The sequence below is a fragment of the Simochromis diagramma genome, unplaced genomic scaffold, assembly GCF_900408965.1.
Source record: "Simochromis diagramma unplaced genomic scaffold, fSimDia1.1 OVJJ01000571.1, whole genome shotgun sequence".
Lineage (NCBI taxonomy): Eukaryota > Metazoa > Chordata > Actinopteri > Cichliformes > Cichlidae > Simochromis > Simochromis diagramma.
In genome coordinates, this window is record NW_024386885.1 from 4,138,149 (window position 1) to 4,157,099 (window position 18,951).

General features: G+C 46.0%; 2 protein-coding genes across 2 annotated transcripts in view; one reads left to right on the forward strand and one right to left on the reverse strand.

The window, feature by feature from the left end:
• Positions 1-4,409: 4,409 nt before the first annotated feature.
• On the reverse strand, positions 4,410-6,687 carry map1lc3c (microtubule-associated protein 1 light chain 3 gamma). The gene is made up of 4 exons (XM_040033681.1): positions 6,554-6,687; positions 6,427-6,482; positions 6,244-6,350; positions 4,410-4,730 (listed from the first exon to the last, which is right to left on the reverse strand). The coding sequence occupies exons 1-4, from the start codon at positions 6,612-6,614 to the stop codon at positions 4,568-4,570; spliced, it is 387 nt and encodes a 128-aa protein (XP_039889615.1). The 5' UTR covers positions 6,615-6,687; the 3' UTR covers positions 4,410-4,567.
• A 1,336-nt stretch (positions 6,688-8,023) lies between these two features.
• The window catches only part of strn (striatin, calmodulin binding protein), a 33,224-nt gene continuing 22,296 nt past the window's right edge, over positions 8,024-18,951 (forward strand). The window contains exon 1 of the mRNA XM_040033638.1: positions 8,024-8,406. Coding sequence (XP_039889572.1) covers positions 8,188-8,406 — 219 coding nt within the window. The 5' untranslated portion in view covers positions 8,024-8,187. The remainder of the gene's footprint in view (positions 8,407-18,951) is intronic.

Consider the following 18,951-nt stretch of genomic DNA (forward strand, 5'->3'; position numbering starts at 1 on the left):
GCATATGGTGAACCATTAAAGTTAAGCCATACACGCGTGTGGGGAGATGAGCTTTGGATAACCAGGAAATGTGGTTGTAAGCATATATTGTGTGGCAGGAAGTCAGACACACTTGATGACATCTCCGTTTCGGAGTTTTTACTTCCATCCCCTCTTAATTTAACTGTGACTAGTATTTGCAATGGAAATTACACATGACATGAAGAAAATTATACATGATGTAGTAGATTTTTTTAAGAAAAAAGATAATTTAAAAAAGTATCTCAAGCACTTTAGCAAAATTCTTATGTCATCTGTTTCATAATGTTTAATAAGCTTCACACAGTTAAGCACAATCACTACATGACTGAAACACAAGCATAATCTCTATTAATAAAAATAGTATGCATGTATGCCTGAATAAAAACAAACAAGTGAGATGTTGGAACGCTTTTATTTTTATTTTTATTTTAGTAGACACAAAACTTACAATAGACAGCTGCTGGGGTTTGGAATCGAAGAAATGTCTGTGAAGGTTCTCAGTCATCCAGGTCATCGTAGTCAAAGGAGCTTGCAAAGAAAAGCGTCTGGACTTCTTTAAGTTGCTTGAAGACGTTTCACCTCTCATCCGAGAAGCTTCTTCAGTTCTAAGGTCAAATGGTGTAGAGTCCCAGATATAAACCTAGTGGGAGTTTCCCCCCACAGAGGGACAAAAGGACCCCCTGATGATCCTCTAATCGCCTGAGCCAAGGTGTGAAACTGGGTGAGTGAAGTGAAGGTGAAGTGCTTCACTGTGAGTGAAGCAGCGGCTTCACTCATGCACAATTCATTTGCCGTTTGGACGCACAGGTGTGAACATCTCCTGCCCTGATAGCAGCTGGGGGATGACTATCCTCCGCCTGGGAGCGCTTTGGCACAGGTGAGGTGCCCAAGGCAGCACCGCTGCCTGTTGAGAGTAAGAGCGATACGCGCTTTCACGTCAAAAAGTCGTCATAAATAAGTCTCCAATAATACCGGAAAAAGTTGCCAGATTTGTCGCTAGTCGCTTTTTAGATAAAAAGTCGCTAAGAGGGTCTGAAAACTGGCTAAATATAGCGACAAAGTTGCTAAGTTGGCAACACTGCAACGGCGCTAGAGCCAGAGCAGGGGAGAGCTGGAACAAACCATTTTAGGAGGGGGGGGGGGTATCTATACTTTTATTGTTAAAATGTTCCATCTCAAGTACAGTAGGGGAGACCGGGGATAGTAACATTTCTGTCTGTAAATTGGAGCTCTTTTAAGGTAGTGGATTCAAAATGTAATGCAAAGTATTTACATGTCTCGGCTATTAAATAGTGCAGCTATTTTCTCTGCAGCACAATTACCCATTGCATGATATGGTCTCAAACACAAAGAGTGAAATGTTACAATTAACCCCATAGTCTGGGTTAGTTGTAACATATCCTGGGCTGAAATGTAACACAATGAAATAAGGGTACTAACAAAACATTAACATGTAATATTTTTTATTCAACACATGAATGCACTTAGAGCCATTTATGTAGCTGTGTGTGTGTGTGTGTGTGTGTGTGTGTGTGTGTGTGTGTGTGTGTGTGTGTGTGTGTGTGTGTGTGTGTGTGTGTGTGTGTGTGTCAGAATGCAGAAATCCAGCTTTTGAACATATTCCAACCCCCCAAAAAAGACAAATTATGGAATTTTCTGCAACTGAATATTTCATTAATTTTGGTTGGTCTTCCTTGAGTTTGGCCTCATTGGCTCAGTGGGCATTATAACCTACAGCTCTTGCACCAATTTTGAACATAACAATGAAGCTGAAAAAATGTAGTTGTTCACCAGCATCGCAATTCCATTACTTTTTTTCATGGCTTACCTTGGTGTGGTTTGCAAAGTGCTTCAGAAAGATGAGGAAATCTGTTTCTTGCACCCATCCTGATTTATTTCCACTACCAGTACTTCCTACTGGTCCATCTCTGACACAGTGGTCTGCATAATGTATGTGTGGGGAACACAAACAGTGGAGGAATTGTGTTGCCAATGGCATTAACCACATATACAAAAGCGACCAGTGAACCTCTCTCTGCTGATGTCGTTGCCCCAACTTGTTTAATATAAGTTAAAGTAATAGTGTGGTAAGTTGTAACATCTGGATTATTGTTACAACTAACCCAGACTGTAGCTGTTACAACTGACCCAGACTCCTATAGCCATGAACTAGCTAACATTACAGCCAACATTAGCACTAAAGACCTACACAGAATATATCCCCATAGACATACAAATAACATAATTTCAGTTTGATGAGTTTAACTGCAAAGCAGATAATGCTATTAAACATTGAAATAAAGTAGAAAAACTTACTTTTTGGCATACAAATTACTTTTTTTGTGTTAAATTGTCTGTGTTTGACGAAATGTGCTGATTTTTCACATGTGATAGCAGAACTGAGTTGGGCATGCACAGGATGAGTCACATCATTTGAAACTTAGCCCTGATTGGAGAAACTGGAAGTGTTACAACTATCCCTGGTCTCCCCTACTGTATGTTTTTTATATCTTTAGTAGTGTGTCACACAGGGTTTTAATAGTTTTGCAATTTTCATTAGTTTTTATTTTTATTTAGTTTTGACTTCAGATTTTCAATTTTATATCAGTTTTAATTCGTTTTTACCAATTGTTTGCTAGTTTAGTTTAGTTTTTATTTTTTGAAAATCCTTAGTTTCAGTTTAGTTTTGATTAGTTTCAGTTATAGTTTTAGTTGTGTTTGCAAAAATTAAGTGTAACAAAATCCCAGTTCCATCACATCAGTCATTCTCTTCTGCTCATCCTTGGGTATGTTGCTGTTCCAGCTACCATACCCTGCACCCTGCACAGGTCGCCTGTCTGTCGCAGGGCTAACACGCAGAGACAGACAACTCACATTCCCACCTGTGGGTTCTTTAAATAAATAAATACATAAATAAATAAAGGCAGGTGAACAACCATTGATACCAGGCAAGTATAAAATATATATCTTGGCCCCAATGAGACTATTAACTCTTGCAGCACCGGGTGTTCGTAATTTTGGTTCAAGTGAATTGATAAACTTTCTGAAGGCAATTGACTCACACAGTTATGTAGATGTCCCCGCCCTGTTGTCTCGGGATGCATCACGCTGCCTTGCCTGGGTTAGCTTCTGTTTCTGGGGATGAGGGTTGAGTGTGCTCCCTTACCTTCTCAAGGTAAGCTAGCTTAGCCTTCTTGTGTGAGCTTTTCAAGTGCACTTTAAGGTTTGTGGGATTTTTTTCCCTTTAGAAATGTCCCTCATAATTTGTCTCTTTCCACTACAAGACACTTGCTTTATCCAAAACACAGTCATATTCAAAGTAATCCCAAATTGAACTCTGGCGCTTTCTCCCGACTTTTCCTGACATGATTCACCATAGTGAGGGTCCTGTACAGCCCAAGAGAGCGGCAGCATCTTCCCTTTGTGTTTGCTTCTTGGCGAAGAAGAAAAGGCCTTTCACAGACTCTGAAACAGTGAAATACTGCATGCTGGCCGTGGTGGATGCGGTGAAAAGTGATGAAAAAATGAAAGTGTGACACCTGCTATTAAAAACGTACCCCTATAGGACAGTTCAAATATTCGTAGAGTTGAAGTTCTGGCGTCAGATGAGTTTGAAATGCTGTTAGATGACCTGAAGAAAACTGATGTAATGTCTATAGCAGGAGATCACAGACGGAACTGATAATGCACAGTTGTGCGTAATTGTCCGTTTTTTGGATGGGAAATTGCTCGGCTTACTACCGTTAGAGAAACACACAGCTGGAGAAATAATGTTTGAGAAGATTTAAGCTCTTCAGGAAAATGGTCTGGATATGAAGCGTGTCTGTATCCATGGCAGGAAAAGTGAGTGGTCCGCAAAATATTTTAATTTGAAAGGGAATTATCAAAATGTTTTGTTATCATTTCAAATGTGCAAAAAACAAACAAACAAACAAACAAAAAAAAAAAAATCTGGCCCAACTAACTTCGTAGTTGAATAGCCATGCCTTAAACATACAGATGACTTCTGTTTGTGACCTTTCACCCTCTTATTTGAGCCAAGGTCAGCCACCAGAATCATCGCATCGGTTACAGCTTCGATTCTGTTTATATGCTGCTCTACTTCATCATTTCTCATTAACAGTCTGCACTTATGTTTCTGATCTTCTGCAGAGCTCCTGTCCGTCATGTTGCTCTCCTGGTACAGTGATGCTGCCCTCTGCTGGACACAGTGGAACCACATCAAGCTCTAAGACTGAAAGTCTAACCAGTTCCTGGTGTTAACAGGAAACAAACCGTTCATTATAAAGCTTCAAGTATCAAATATTCACAGTGAGAAGGTGAAACAATTCATGTGGTGCCGAGTCCAAGTGTCTCCATCCACAAGCAGAAATCATGAACCAGCAGCATTCCTTAACATCAAAATATTTATTGGATGAACACTATTAAAATCCATCTCGTCCAATCAGCGTGTAGAACAAAAATTACAATATATACACTCTTTTGTATTTACAGCAGCTGAGGCGAGCAGCCTGTAACGAGAATAAAACCTGAAGCAGGACGAGCTTCATCGTCCAAACATCTCCTGCGAGGCGTAGGTCATGTAGAGGAAGCCGTCCTCATCCTGGTGCTGTTTGTACACCTGAGCCATGGTGAGCGACATGCTGGCCAGCCCTCTGTTGTTGATGAGCAGGTAGAAGGCCTGGCTGGGCAGCAGCGCCATGCGGTTCCTGAGGGGAGGAGCCAGAAGGAGCCACCATTAATGAGAGTCAGCCTGCAGGCTGTTAGCTGCATCAGCACAACAGTGACGCCAGCACAGCTGTTCAGTGAGGCGAGCACGCGTCAGCCATGTGCAGATTCCAGCTATGCGTCGAGCATTCAAGCATTTGTGCTCACACTGGGGGGAGGAGCACATGGAAACTGAGCGAGGGCAGAGTTTAAAGTGAAGCTTGTACAGGTATTCATCTGTCAGAACCAAGAGTATACAAAAGCTCCATTTGTCAGACTGAGGAGCAAGTGTGTGATGAGCGACTGCAGCTGGAGCACCGGCTTCAGTAAAGATACGATCGTGTACCACAAAACATGAGACTATCCAAAACATTTGCCCCTAAAGCCACAACTTTGACCCTCTGATCAGACTCAAAGTAGAGCCCAAAACTGTCATTCACTCACAACAAGATTTGCTTCAGCGTCTATATTCATACTCTGAGGGGGAATCATCCAACCGTTAGATGATCCAATTGCTCTTTCCCTTGAGGTCTGATATCCAGGCCTCATTTCTGACAATCAGGACAAGTCACTAAAGCCAAATCAGCCCATCAGTGAACCTGAGCATGTGGAGCTGGTGTGCAGCTTTCTCAGGAAACTCCCACAGAACTTTATCGACACCCAGACGTTACAGTCAGTGGGTACGATTGTTTGTGGGGCAGCGAGGCTGAGACACCAAACCTTTGTGTTCTTAAAATAAAACTACAGTAAGTGTCTTTATGTTCACATGATTACAACTACTGAAAACTCAATGTTCCAAATGACAAACAGTTACTGGACGCAACTCAGGTTCTGTGAGTAGACCGAGCTCCTCGACTGGCTTGAGCAGCCAGCCTGTGCGCTCTCTGCTCGAGTCAGATCACTGAGTGATAAAGACTCTCGCAGACTTTACAAAGGTCTAAGGTTTGACAGACATGGATTAACTGTTAAGACATCCTGTCACTTCATGTTTACACAGCAGCTTCCTCAGGCCACCATGGCCGTCACAGATCCTGCTGTGTAAGCATAAACAACAACAGAGGGGTCAATAAAAGTGAAAGAGCAAAAGACTCCAAGTCAGGGGTGTCCAACTCCAGGCCTCGAGGGCCAGTGTCCTGCAGGTTTTAGATCACCCTGGGTCACCACACCTGAATCACACGATGAGTTCATTACCAGCCTCTGGAGAACTTCAGGACATGCTGAGGAGGTCATTTAGCCATTAAATCAGCTGTGATGGATCAAGGACACAAAAATCTGCAGGACACCGGCCCTCGAGGCCTGGAGTTTAACACCTGTGCTCCAAGTGAAACACGTCTATCTGGGGGGGAACAAGACTCTGGAATAAAAGCTTCTCATTTTTAAAATAAACATTAACTGATGAATTCACCAGGAAAACATTTCTCCTCGGTGTAGAACTGAGGCGTGAGTATTGTTGAGCTCCGAGTTCGTGTTAAAGGACTCCAGCATGTGTTCAGTGAAGCTTGGCGGTACCGGTACCTGATGATGGTGAGGAACTGCGTCATGGTGAGCTCCTGCGGAACCAGGAACTTGGTTTTGTCCAGCGGCGGCAGATACTTTTCCTTGTCGTACCTCTCGATGATGACCTGCAAGGCGCAGTGAGTGGGTGAGAACATAAAACACACCTTCTCGGACTCCGCGTGAGCCCCACCGCGCGCTTACCGGGACCTTGTTGGGGAACTTGGCCCTGATGCCCGCCACTTCCCGTTTCCTCGTTGCTGTGGACAGAAGAGAGACAGTGAGTTTGCTGGACATCAGTGTTGCTGCTGCTCGCGGCGGTGCCGGTTACCTAAACTCTTCCTCAGCTTGAACGGTTTGCTGTGCGGCTGACTTTTCTCGCGCGGCGCCATGGTACGTGATGTAGAGCCGGGTCCACATGCTGCGGAGCGAGCGCGAGTTAAATAGAGGCTGCTGCGCGTCAGCTGATTAGCACATGCTGCTGATTAGCACATGGCAGCATGAGCGCGATTTAATTAGGTTAGAGTGCGGAGCAGGGCCGGCCCCAGCAGCTTTTAGGCCCAAGGGCAGCAGACAGCCCCCTCCACCCCTCATCCTGGTTATTAAACAGGATTACTGATAATGTGCCTTTGAGAGAATTTAGAAAATGTTTAATGTTTTTCTTTAAGGACGGAATTTGTTCATCACAGTTACCACATGTTTTTGTCTTGTGGTAGAGTTGTTACTCCTCCACATTGAAAGGAGCTGGCTGAGGTGCCTAGGTGGTTCAGCATCTGCCTCAGATGCCTCTTGGGTTAGATCGTTAAACTGCCATCGCAGGGAGCCACAGCCAGAGAAGCAGATGGATGGATGGACAGATAGAGGTATGGATGGATCATTTAAAAACCTGAAATTTAATCACATCAGATATTTAGAAGACAGTTCTTAACAACTCACGACCTCTACAATGTAACCTTGATGACACAGCTTGGGGGGGTAACCACACAGTGAACCTCCTGAGGTTGAGACTTTTCTTTGCAGGAGTCCTGGGCAGAGAATCAAGCAAGGGGAGAATGCTCCATGGAAGGGAACCAAGGCTGCCTTCAGCCACTGTGCTCTATAGGCAACTAGTCTTTAAAATTAGCTGCTGTAACAACCAGCTTTTAGAAAAATAATGTGTTTCTTTTCCTCTTCAGCATCATCCGGGTACATAAACCTGAACCAGATCAAGGTAAATCATAGCAAACTGACTACGTAACAGGCGCTCTTCTTCACTTGGACCTTCCTCTGCCAATCACCTGCCACCAGCCAACCATGCAGGAACATTCAGGGCAGGGCAGTTTGAATTTCTAGAATTGTTTCACATCGACTGTTGGAGAAAAAAATGAATTACTGACCGTAAAAGAATACTTATGATTCTAACTGATCACTGATGACCAATGTATAGTTTTTGTGCTGTTTTCCAACCTATTTTGCTGTTATTGTCTCTTTGTATTCTTATTCTTATTCTTATTCTTATTATTATTATTATTATTATTATTCTTATTCTTATTCTTATTATTATTATTATTATTATCTTTGTCGTTTGAGTCTATTTATATTGGGCCAGTCTAAAGTTAACAGCAGTTTATGAATGGAGGATGCTTACTATTTAAATTGATATTGAAATCAACAGGAAAATAATAAATACATCCAATACATTCAAACATAGAATTCAGATCTGTTTATTTCTTTTTTACTTAATGTTTATTTTAATAAATAAAACAACAATAACAATAATAAGAGCGCTTCAGCTATTATATTTTGAAAATCCGGACAGGATGTGGTTTCTGCGTTCGTTCCGGCAGCTCGACTCTCCGCCGCTTTGACAGCTGGCTCGAGCAGGAGTTGTTCGGTTGATGGACCGCATTTTCCTGCGGAGGATATTTCACTGAAGCGGGAGTCAGCACCGGACTGAAGCCGCCCCGCATCGCTCACGGTCCGGCCATGGATGAGCAGGCGGGCCCCGGTGTCTTCTTCAACACCAGCGGCAGCTCGGGCTTACCCGGCGCGGGGAACGTTAAAGCTCCGCAGCCCGGGGACGGCGGCGGAGAGGCGGCCCGGGCTCAGTACAGCATCCCGGGGATTTTACACTTTCTCCAGCATGAGTGGGCCCGCTTCGAGGTGGAGAGGGCCCAGTGGGAGGTGGAGCGGGCCGAGCTGCAGGTAAGCAGCCTCTCGGTCGCAGGGGGTTTCATTGTTTAGGTTGCTAGCAGAACGGAGAGGCGCTGTACCGAAGTCCATTGGAGAATGTGGAATTTGTCTTAAAATCGATTATCGGTGAATACATCGTCAGAGTAAAGTAAAAGTTGTAGTTTACTTTGATAGAAAGTGTTTTTCGCTTAATTCGGCATAGGTTTAAGCCAGCAAAATGTATGTTTTTGTGTAATGTTTTTAACTTTTTGGAGGCTAGGTGCAGTTTGCATGTGCCTTGTCGCGCACGGGGCTCAGTACGCAGAATGACGCACATTCATTAAGTAACATAATGTTATGTGTTTGTAAGCGCTTCTTCTCTAATCGTGTTATCGCCGAATTCACGCTCCGATTCCAGTGTTTCTAGATGCGGTGCTCGGTACTGGTTTTACTGTTCGTTTCCCAATGTCAAGCGGGATGTGCGAGAATTGCGTAATATTTAAATGGCAGTTTCGCCTTATGCTGTGTTCGCTGCGCTCTCTGCTAAGCAGGCTAGCTGCGGGTGACATTTCAGTCATTCCAGCCGGCTCTGTGTGGGTGTGAGCAGCTACCTGTCATGCAAGCTTACGCGTGTACTAAAAGTCCGCAGCCAGGTCACCTGAGACGTGCCAGGTTTACCTGAGCGGGGCAAACGTGCACGTAGAGCCGTGCTTGCTTTTGTTTGTGGGTTGTTGTTTTTTGGTTGGTTACCGGAATCGGTTAGTTTCCCCAAACCGCCCCAGGAGGGCTTTGTCCCACAAAGATCAGTGTGTGTTCAGTTAAACGTGTCCGATAATGGATGCATGCCGATAATGGGCGCGTGCACGCTGCGTGATCCCGTCCAGTCACGAAACGTTTGTGTGCAGATTTAAAAGCTGTAACCTTAAACCGAGACCCTGCCGGTGTTTTCCTCTCAGTGTGGAGCAGAGCCTCCGTGGGACAGCCTGCAGGGCTCTTTATCCTGCTTTAAAAGAGGGAGGTCTGCATACGTACAGTCAGAGGTCATGTTCAAAAATGAATTCAGCATATCTGCAGTGGCAAAGTGAGTCAAAGCATTTAAAAGGCAACAAAAACATTTTCACTTTAAAATGTTCAGTAGTGTCCGTGCTGCAGGAGTTCTTGGTGCTCTCGGAGTTGAAGAGCAGAGAGTCAGAACATCATAGCGCTGCTTTCTGATGACACATTTAGTTTATTTTGACAATTTAAACACAAACAAAAAAAACAAACATCCCTTTAATTAAAGTTTGAGCCACTTAGCGACAGGCGGCAGATTATTGGTGTCCACTGCCTCTTCAGTTTATTATCCTGTGGAAAATAAAATGGCTCATATACCTCCCGTTATTCCGGATCACTGACACTAAACATGTTTTTAATAACAGACAAACGTAGCCTGTGACGCTCAGCTCTTTGCTTGTTTCTGAGAGTCATCCTACAAAACCAGTTGGGTTAGCGTCATTAGCACAGTCCTTCTTTTCACTCAGTCAGGGGTGAAGTTTTGAATCCAGACTCAGAGACGTCCTCCACTCCCTGTAGGACCAGCGAGGTCAGAGCTGTGTCTGCAGACGTGGAGGTGAAAAGAAGCCTCCTGTTGGGCTTCCTGCTTTCACTGCTCACAGATCAGATCCAACAATCGTAACGGCGCAAAGGTCGGCTGCCTCCCAGCGAGTGCCTCGTGTGTCTGGGGTCAGTCCCACCTGTCCTCGCTGAGCACCGTCATGGTCACAGTGCTGAATGATATCAGGGCCCGCCTTCATGCAAAGTATAAATTTGAAAGAAATGAATAGTTGATGCAACGACCCAGCGTGTAGCCCCTTCTGTAGGAGGGATAACCAGCAGTGATGTTTCCTGCTTGACCTCATCAATCTGTCTCATCCCTGTGGAGGATGGACAGACGCTGACTCTACGTTACGTCGTAGAGGAGCTCGTGGTCGTTTGACTGTAAGCGCCGATCTGCTACTTGGCCTCTGTGGAAACCTGTTTACATGACTGTGTGCTCACCTTGGTATTTTTGGTTGTAATTTATGTTTACTGTAATGGACGCACAAGTAGTAGAAGAAGGACGCATCTCTAACTTTTGTTCTGTTGGAGTAAAGTTTTCATTTCCTCTTTCTGGGGTGAATTCCTCGGTGCAGGAACGACTCTGATGCTTCTGATGAAATAACAAACGCCAAAACGATCGATGCGATCATATTTAATGGCTGAAATCTCTTCGTTTGCACTTCCAGCAGATGTTTTGTTGCAGCGTTATAAAATCAGAGTGTATCGATCCCTGCTGTGCATGTGTGGTGCAGGTGAGCGTTTCCTCCTGTGAAGGATGCCGGGCAGTGAGTCAGACGATCTCACGGCGCGTGGGACGCTTCACGCTCATGTCTTACATAAGCTCGAGTCATCGTCGGCCGAGCTTCGCTGACAGCCAGCCCGTAAAGGAATCACTTCCTGTGTGGCGGCTCAGCTGGTGAACCATTTAACCCCCCCCCCCCTCCCCGGCCCAATCAGATAGCAGGCGTCTCTTTGTGTCTCTCAGCTGTCTGAGTGGCTTTGATGATAAAGACCTGGAGGGGGTTGGAGGGGGGTGACGATTGGAGCGGGACGGCGCTGGCTGGCCGACGAGGCCGGAGACCAATTTGAGCCGTAAATCCATCTGTTCTGGTGCAGACGGGCTGCATGTCATCACGGGCTGAGACGGAGCGTGAGTGTCACTTCCTCTGAGGTAATCCTCCGCAGGGGAGAGGAAGAGGAGGAAGAGGAAGCTGGCACACAAGAACAGGAGAGATTACTCACAGTCTATTGTCCACAAACAAAGAGACAGGGCTGGAAGCTCTGAGCGACCAAGTCTGATTCCCCGTTTCTCGTGTGCGAGTTCACGACACCAGTAAAGACCAGTTAGGCAGGAGCGGTCATGAAACCGTCCAGAGGTCTGTTTCAGGACAGCTAGCAGCCACCTGTCAGTCAGAGAGGCCACGCCCCCTCTAGCAGCCACCTGTCGGTCAGAGAGGCCACGCCCCCTCTAGCAGCCACCTGTCGGTCAGAGAGGCCACGCCCCCTCTAGCAGCCACCTGTCGGTCAGAGAGGCCACGCCCCCTCTAGCAGCCACCTGTCGGTCAGAGAGGCCACGCCCCCTCTCGCAGCCACCTGTCAGTCAGAGAGGCCACGCCCCCTCTCGCAGCCACCTGTCAGTCAGAGAGGCCACGCCCCCTCTCGCAGCCACCTGTCAGTCAGAGAGGCCACGCCCCCTCTCGCAGCCACCTGTCAGTCAGAGAGGCCACGCCCCCTCTCGCAGCCACCTGTCGGTCAGAGAGGCCACGCCCCCTCTCGCAGCCACCTGTCAGTCAGAGAGGCCACGCCCCCTCTCGCAGCCACCTGTCAGTCAGAGAGGCCACATTTGATTCCTTTAGCCTGAAAACTTCGTAAAATCTTTAAAAAGTTCCGGTTAAGCAGTTCACAGATCAGCGAGCTCGTCTCAGATGTTTTCAGGTGCAGCCAAAACCTGGAGTGAACGTTTTCTTCGTTCCTCTGAATGAAGCTCAGCTTCATCCCACTGACAGGAAACAGGAAGTTGTTTTTTTCTTTGTTTTTTTTTAAACTCCAGGTCATCTCTGTCAGAAATATTCGAACCAATCTTGTGATGTTACCGGCAGCCAGTTTTATTCTTCCCGCTGTGCTGTTTTATAAAAATGTCTTACCGAGACCCTAGATCAGAGGAGACCACGGGAATTCTGGGTAATTGTGCAGCTGACGGCCTGTGTGGACGTTACTGTTGCTCGATTACACCTTCAGATAAAATAAAAAGGTTTTTTTATGACACGAAGAAGAAGTCATGCGTGAGCAGGGGGAAGTTTGCCGCTCGGCTTCCTTCCTGTCCGGCCTCCTCTATTTAAAGGAAAAGTCTGGCCGCCCGGCCGGCACACGAGCGGTCACACTGTGGCTGATCCTTTATTATCTCACAGACAGAATAATCAGCATGGAGTCCACCTCCGAGTGTTAGACGCAGTATTTTAGGAGCTTGAACAGCTGGATGTTTTGCGTCACCAGTGTGGACTAGGGTTGCCAACCGTCCCTTGAAAAACTGAATCGTCCCGTATTGAGCTAATAAGGGACGCACTTTGTCCCGTAATACAGTGAGAATCAAAAGTAGTCTATAAATGTTTATGGAATTAACGCTTTGTTTGAAAACATAATTCCCAGCCCCTCTCCTCCGTGTGACCAATGAGCTGACAGCACACTTATGACAATTCAGATTACCGCTCATCTCATTGGTCGAGGAAAGGTCGCTTACGGAGAAAATACCGGAAGACAACAGATGACCACAACAAGCATGGCCAGCAGGGAAACAAACGCCGACACTGCGGTGCAAGTCTCGGGCGACAGTACACCTAAAGCTGGGCAGACATTGCGCGATTTTTTTTCAGTCACGTTATTCAGCTCCTGCTCAAACTGCACGATTGACTCGCAGGGGTTAGAAGTTAGTAGGTCACGATGCAGGTCTCACACTATACGGCCCGATGCTCTGATGCGACCTGAGTGCTCACACTGTGCCTCCATAACATGAAGGTTATAACAGAAACTCTGTCTTTCACTCACACAGACACACCACCACCATCAACTTTGCTAAATTGCTAATGAAAAACATTGATCAGGCAGCTGTGATTGAGCAGCATGTAGATCCAACTGTTTTCACGGTTGTTGTGGTCGTGATAATTTTGTGATGCCACATCGAAAAGGCTCGGATGAGCTTTCCAAAGTTCTACAAGTTGTGCCTCCATCGCTTGTGTCCAGATCACACGCTGCACTGCTGCTCCGTCTTTTTCACTGACGTTTACGTGTTTGCGCGTGAGCAGTGTGATGACACAGCCGCTTCTCGTTACCCCACGTATACTACACGATGCACGATAAAGGCCAAAATCGGGCCGATCACTAAATCGGTCGCATGACTCAAAAATCGTCTCAAAATGGGCCAAAAATCGCACAGTGTGAGCCCAGCATTAGAGCAGCAATGTTTGTTCGCTCAGAGAAAGAAAAAAAGGCTGCAAAAGTACAGGGAGGAATGGGAAAAGGAAAACACCTGGCTGTGCACGATAACACCTTTAAAGCGCACTGCACTGTGTGCCGGCGCACTTTTTCCATAGGCATGCTTCTAATGGTGGGCACATGAAGAACATGAGGGGCATGAACGCTCGGGGAACCCTTAACCAATTTCTTGTCCACCAGGCCACGGCAGAAGCAGATATGGGATGTAAACACTGGTTTGTTTTTTTTAAACCCTCTGGTTAAGGTTAATATGGGCATGTGCAGTGAATATCAGCGCTGTGTGGCCAGAAGTGTGATAATATAACTTATTTTGTGTAATAAACACATGCAAGGATAGATGATTACAACAAATAGATGACTAATACATAAAAGTAATACATAGATGAATAATGATGATGAGTTAAGATGCGTAATCATGGGAACAAGTGGGTTTACAAACAGGAGCAGCTGATTAGCATTAGAAAAGCTGAAATACTCAACTGAAGCCAATTGTACTAAATGCACTATATGTGCACTGTTACAAGAATATTTTTGTTCTATTGTTTTCTATTAATTTATATAATTTTAAGTTAAGCAGGACAGAGTTCTTTTAAAGAAAGATTTACTTATATTCTCAAAAGTTAAGCATGACAGGCTTCTGTTTAAGAAAGAGACCTGTTTTATTGTGTTAATGTTGTCATGTTGAGCTAAAAATAAATGGCTAAATGATCATTTGTTTCCCATGTGGTCATATCACAAAGAATATGCATCTGCTTAAATCAAATTCAAGTCAAATGCTTAAAAACTAATTTCACACACAAAAAAAAGAGCTACCACACTGGGAAGGGTGAACTGGGTCGCCCGGCCCTGGCCACGAGGTGTCCCTTATTTATTTTTCAGGGAGTTGGCAACCCTAGTGTGGACGCAGTCAGCCTGCTTGATCTGCTGCTGCCTCCAACAAAACCAAGATGCGCTTCTTCAGAGAGCGTTGGTGAACCTGCAGCCTGCTGTGCAGTAACGCGCTGTAATGTAGACGTGTGAAGGCTCAAAAACACTGATTTATTCAGCCGACTGTACTCAGACTTATTAACAGGTGGTAGAGCTGTAACTCTGAGCTGACGGCAGCATTATTCTGGATGAGACAGCAGCAGGTGAAGTTAAACTCTCCACGCTGAGACTTGATTCTGCTTCAAAGTGAACAATCGGGGCAGAAAGAGAAATCTTGTATTTGTAACAAATAATATTAAAGCTGAGGCCGAGCGATGGGCTGCACAGCTAACGAGTTCTGAAATCAACACGACTGAAAAATATTCATAATCGTTGCTGCGTGCACGAATCACAACGAACGACAGACGGACAAAACAAACAGACGTCTGGCACAGCAGGAGGGAAAGAGCGTGTCCCTCCACACGGACCATCCTCAGCAGCAACACCTGCCAACAAGCTGCAGCATGATGAACGCATGAGGGCCAAGAGCAACGGCGCAGTGCTCGGTAACTTCATCCATCCGCCGTCGGGTTATGGTGGCAGCAGGCAGGTATCCCGGTCGTGCTGTCCGGTTTTCCTGACGGATCCCGAGGCTTTCCCAATTCTGGAGTCTCTTCCTGCTCTTCCCCAAACTTGTTCTCCACCTTTTCGTTACTTGTAAATAGAGATGGCACAATACCACTTTTTTATGCCTGATACCGATAATATGGAAATCTGCAGATTCCGATATAGTTCATTTTTTAATCAATAACACAATTTTTAAATTTCTTGCTGCATTTTGTATAAGTTCATACTCAAGTTTAAAAAAACAAACAAAACTAAAGCTACTCTGTTATACCTGTATGCAAAAAAACACACTGCACCCCAAATATTTCATAATTCAGCAAAACTGATCAACCTAAGAAACTTAAACCTGCAGCATCCTCCCTGTTCTGGTGTTTTAAAGAGTACTTAGGTACTTTAGTATTTCCACTAACTAATAGGGTCGCCAACTCCCAGCAAAAAAAAAAAGGGAACCACCCCCACCCTCCGCCTTGTGATGCTTAATCGACGTAATCAACTGTAATTTAATGTGTTTAAAATAAAATGCACGGAAATCAATTATTCTTCCACAATAATTAAATAGATTCAACATCTTTCTTCAACAGAACTGCAGACTGCACAGATGGTTCCCAAAGGAAAAAGTACTATAGCTTACTAGGGTATATTAGACTTAACAGTTACTATATACAGTGATGGACTTCTATATATTTTACATCAGATTAAAACTTTGGGTGTAAGATTCAGATAATTATTTATTAAAAGCTCGACATTTTAAATGAGAATAAGAAAGAAAAGTATGTCTTTGTGCCCCTTTTCCCTGCTCATGCCCTATCGGCCCCCCTGGCTACACTTTGCTAGATCCGCCCCTGCACAGTTACAGCCGTCAGCTGTAGAAAAAGATCCTGGTGTAGAAAGTAATATTAAATACATTCTAACAACAGCTGATCAAGCTTAAACGTGCTGCTGTTGTTCAGCCGCTGGTTTCCTCTTTCTGGTGCAAAGTGGGCCAAAAACAAACAAGAGAGCCGATCAGCTGATCATTGATCAGTTTCATGATTGAAGTAGCAGCAGGAGAGAGAGAGAGAGGCGGTCCCTCCATATATCGGTTGTTAAGCTTAACGCAGGAATGCTTTACAAACATTCAGAGATGAACTTACACACTTGCTTTACTTCTCTGGGAAAACTTCCTCGGAGATGAAATGCCGGTTTGGTAGCGAGGCTCCAAACACACACAGCCGCTCTATCACGTGAGCACACTGCTGCGACGTGCTGAGGTTATGAGCCGAGTTACGCCGTGTCGTAGTTTTGTGAGGTGCTTTTGTGATCGATCGGTTACATCTTTTCGGACCGATACCGATACGTAATATCGGATCGGTCCGTCTCTACTTGTAAACAGAGATGAGCAGTAATGCATTACTGTAATCCGATTACTTTTTTCAAGTAACGAGTAAAGTAAGGGATTACTATTGCAAAGAAGTAATTAGATTACTGTTACTTTCCCGTAAGCACGCTGCGTTACCAATCCGTGATTTTGATTGTAAGAGTGTCTCATGACAATGACATCTGAGCGTGTGCAGATCAATGGATAACACGGAGTGATGGCGAGCGTACGACCACGCAGCGTTTAAAGCGTGGAAGTACTCGCATTACTTTGAGTTTGATTCTGTAAAAAAGTGACACAAACATCAGCGTGCGCTCTGCGTGGGAGGAAAACTTCTTTCTACAGCGAAAAATGAAACTTCAAATCTGAGCGAGCAGCGAGCGCGCTGCCACGGGAACGTGACACTCGCACAGTCCCTGTCTCAGTGACGCTGCAGGACAGAGCTCTGATTGGCCTGACGGTTTTGCTCACTTGATAAAAACTAATCAAAGCTGCACACACGGTGGGAAGGTTCGTCAGCCAGAGCGGCATCTCTGTGCTTTGTGTCTAAATAATGCAGCATGAGAAGAAGAGCAGCTAAGCGTGTTATGTAACGCCGAGCCGGACCGTCCTCTGCCTTTAGCGCAGATGAGCTTCGACAACAACACTTCCTCCGTCTCTTTGTGCGACAACAAAAACGCTCCCCGGCCTGGATTCCTGCAGCTCAGTGCGTTCGTGTGAAGCTGCCGTATGAGGAATGGCATGCACACCTGCTTGTTTTGCGGGCGTTGGCGAATGTCGGCCCAAGCCACGCCTCAGCGCTGTGACCAGGCTTTGTTTAAACGGGCCTTTAGCCAAAATCTCTGCGGACAGGGGCGCCCTCAGCCTGACATGCTTACAGCAGCAGACACACTGTTTGGGAAGTCTGAAGTAGGAATCATCTGATCAGATCACAGAGGGTCAGAGGTCAGATAAACTGGAGCCTTCTCGTGATGCGTTTGGGTGTTGCTGGGATATTTCGACTTGTCTCCACTGAGACAGGGAAGTGAGTTCAGTGTGATAACACAGTGAACTGCACTGAATCCAACTTCAGCTGCAGTGGAAGAGTCGGTTTAGCTCAGGAAGCAGCTGTCACAATAAGATCTGTGCAGGTCTCCGAATACTGAAAAAGAGGAGCTGCAGGGCTTTGTTTCCTCCTCTGGCACAGGAGACACTGGAGCATCCTGCATGACAGAAGAGGAGATGAATCTGTCCCACACCTGCTGGGCGCGTGGATTCATCACAGAGTGGATTTTGGGGCGTGTGGGGTGAAAAATTACAACCATTGGTGCCTCGAATCACAGAGGTTGTTATTTTGACACCAAAGAAAATGATAGTATGACAGGTTGCCAAGCAACACATATTATTTACATACGTTTTGACATGATGGCTGCTGCAACATGAGGCAGAGCGAGCTCGCCGTGATTGTTAGATAAAAACGCGAGGAGCGTCATTACTGCAGGGCTCAGCGGGTCAGGGATGGAGATCCGAGCGGGTCGATGGCGAGGGAGCGTGGCTGAACCGAGAGGAGCAAATAAAGCGAAAACCGGAGCAGCCAGAACGACGGGCTTCAGGCCTCGGGAGGAGTGTGGAGTGATAAAGCTTCGCTGTTGCTCTTCCTGTGTTAGAGACGGTGCTGCAGGAGAGGAAATCAAACTAGCCTTAACTCACATTTGATTTTGGAAATCTTCAAAAACAAAAAAAAGAGGAAATTGTGAGGGCGGGGTCACGCGGGATCATGCGGGTCGAGCGGGATCGTGCGGGTATGCGGTGGGTCAGGCGGGTCATGCGGGTCGTGCGGGTGTGTTAGCCGATTCCCAGATTCCACAAAGGAAAGTTTGCGTTTCCTAATGAAGGACAACAGAAACTAGACGAGACGGGGAGCTGCTCGGCGTTCTCGCTCTAGATGTTCAGACTCTCCTCTTTGTTCTGCTCAGCCTTCCTCCTCCTCCTCCTCCTCTTCGAGGGTTTATGTTGTTCTAATTAAAGTCTGGTCGGCTCCAGAGCGGCACGTCTGCGGTTGATGTTCCCTGAGGGAAAGCGGCGAGTGGGCCTCGTCACAGCGTTCCCCCCCCCCGCCTCGCTTTCTGCCTCTTGCTTGATCTCGTCTCCTCTGGCATCATATCAGAGATCTTCTTTGTCTTCATCTGTCTCATTTTCTCCCTCCACTCTTCTCCTCCCAGCTTCCATCCAGCTCCTCGCCTCCTTTGTAAAATCACTCGTGGAGTTTGGTGTTATGGCGATGACGCCAGCGGCGTGGGCTGCTCCAGTTTGCCGCAAATCTTTGTGCAAAACAGAAATGAGACGACAGGAAGATCGTTACAGGAAATGAAGGAGGGTTGGACTGACAGCAGGAGGAGGCTTTGCTTTCCCCGCCTCCCCGTGTCCTCCCGGTGTCTGCTACAAACATCTGAATGTTTCCAGTCTGTGTTTCAGAAACGTAGCTGAGTCTCTTCTGTTAGCTCAGCACAGTGAAGACTGGATATGTGGTCGTGGCGTTTTCAGCGGCAGAAACGTTTCAGCCCTGAGGTGATGGGTAACGCGGGGAGGGTTTATGGAAGCGCACGTCTGTAAAGGAAAGAGCTGCTTTTAGTGCGAGGTGG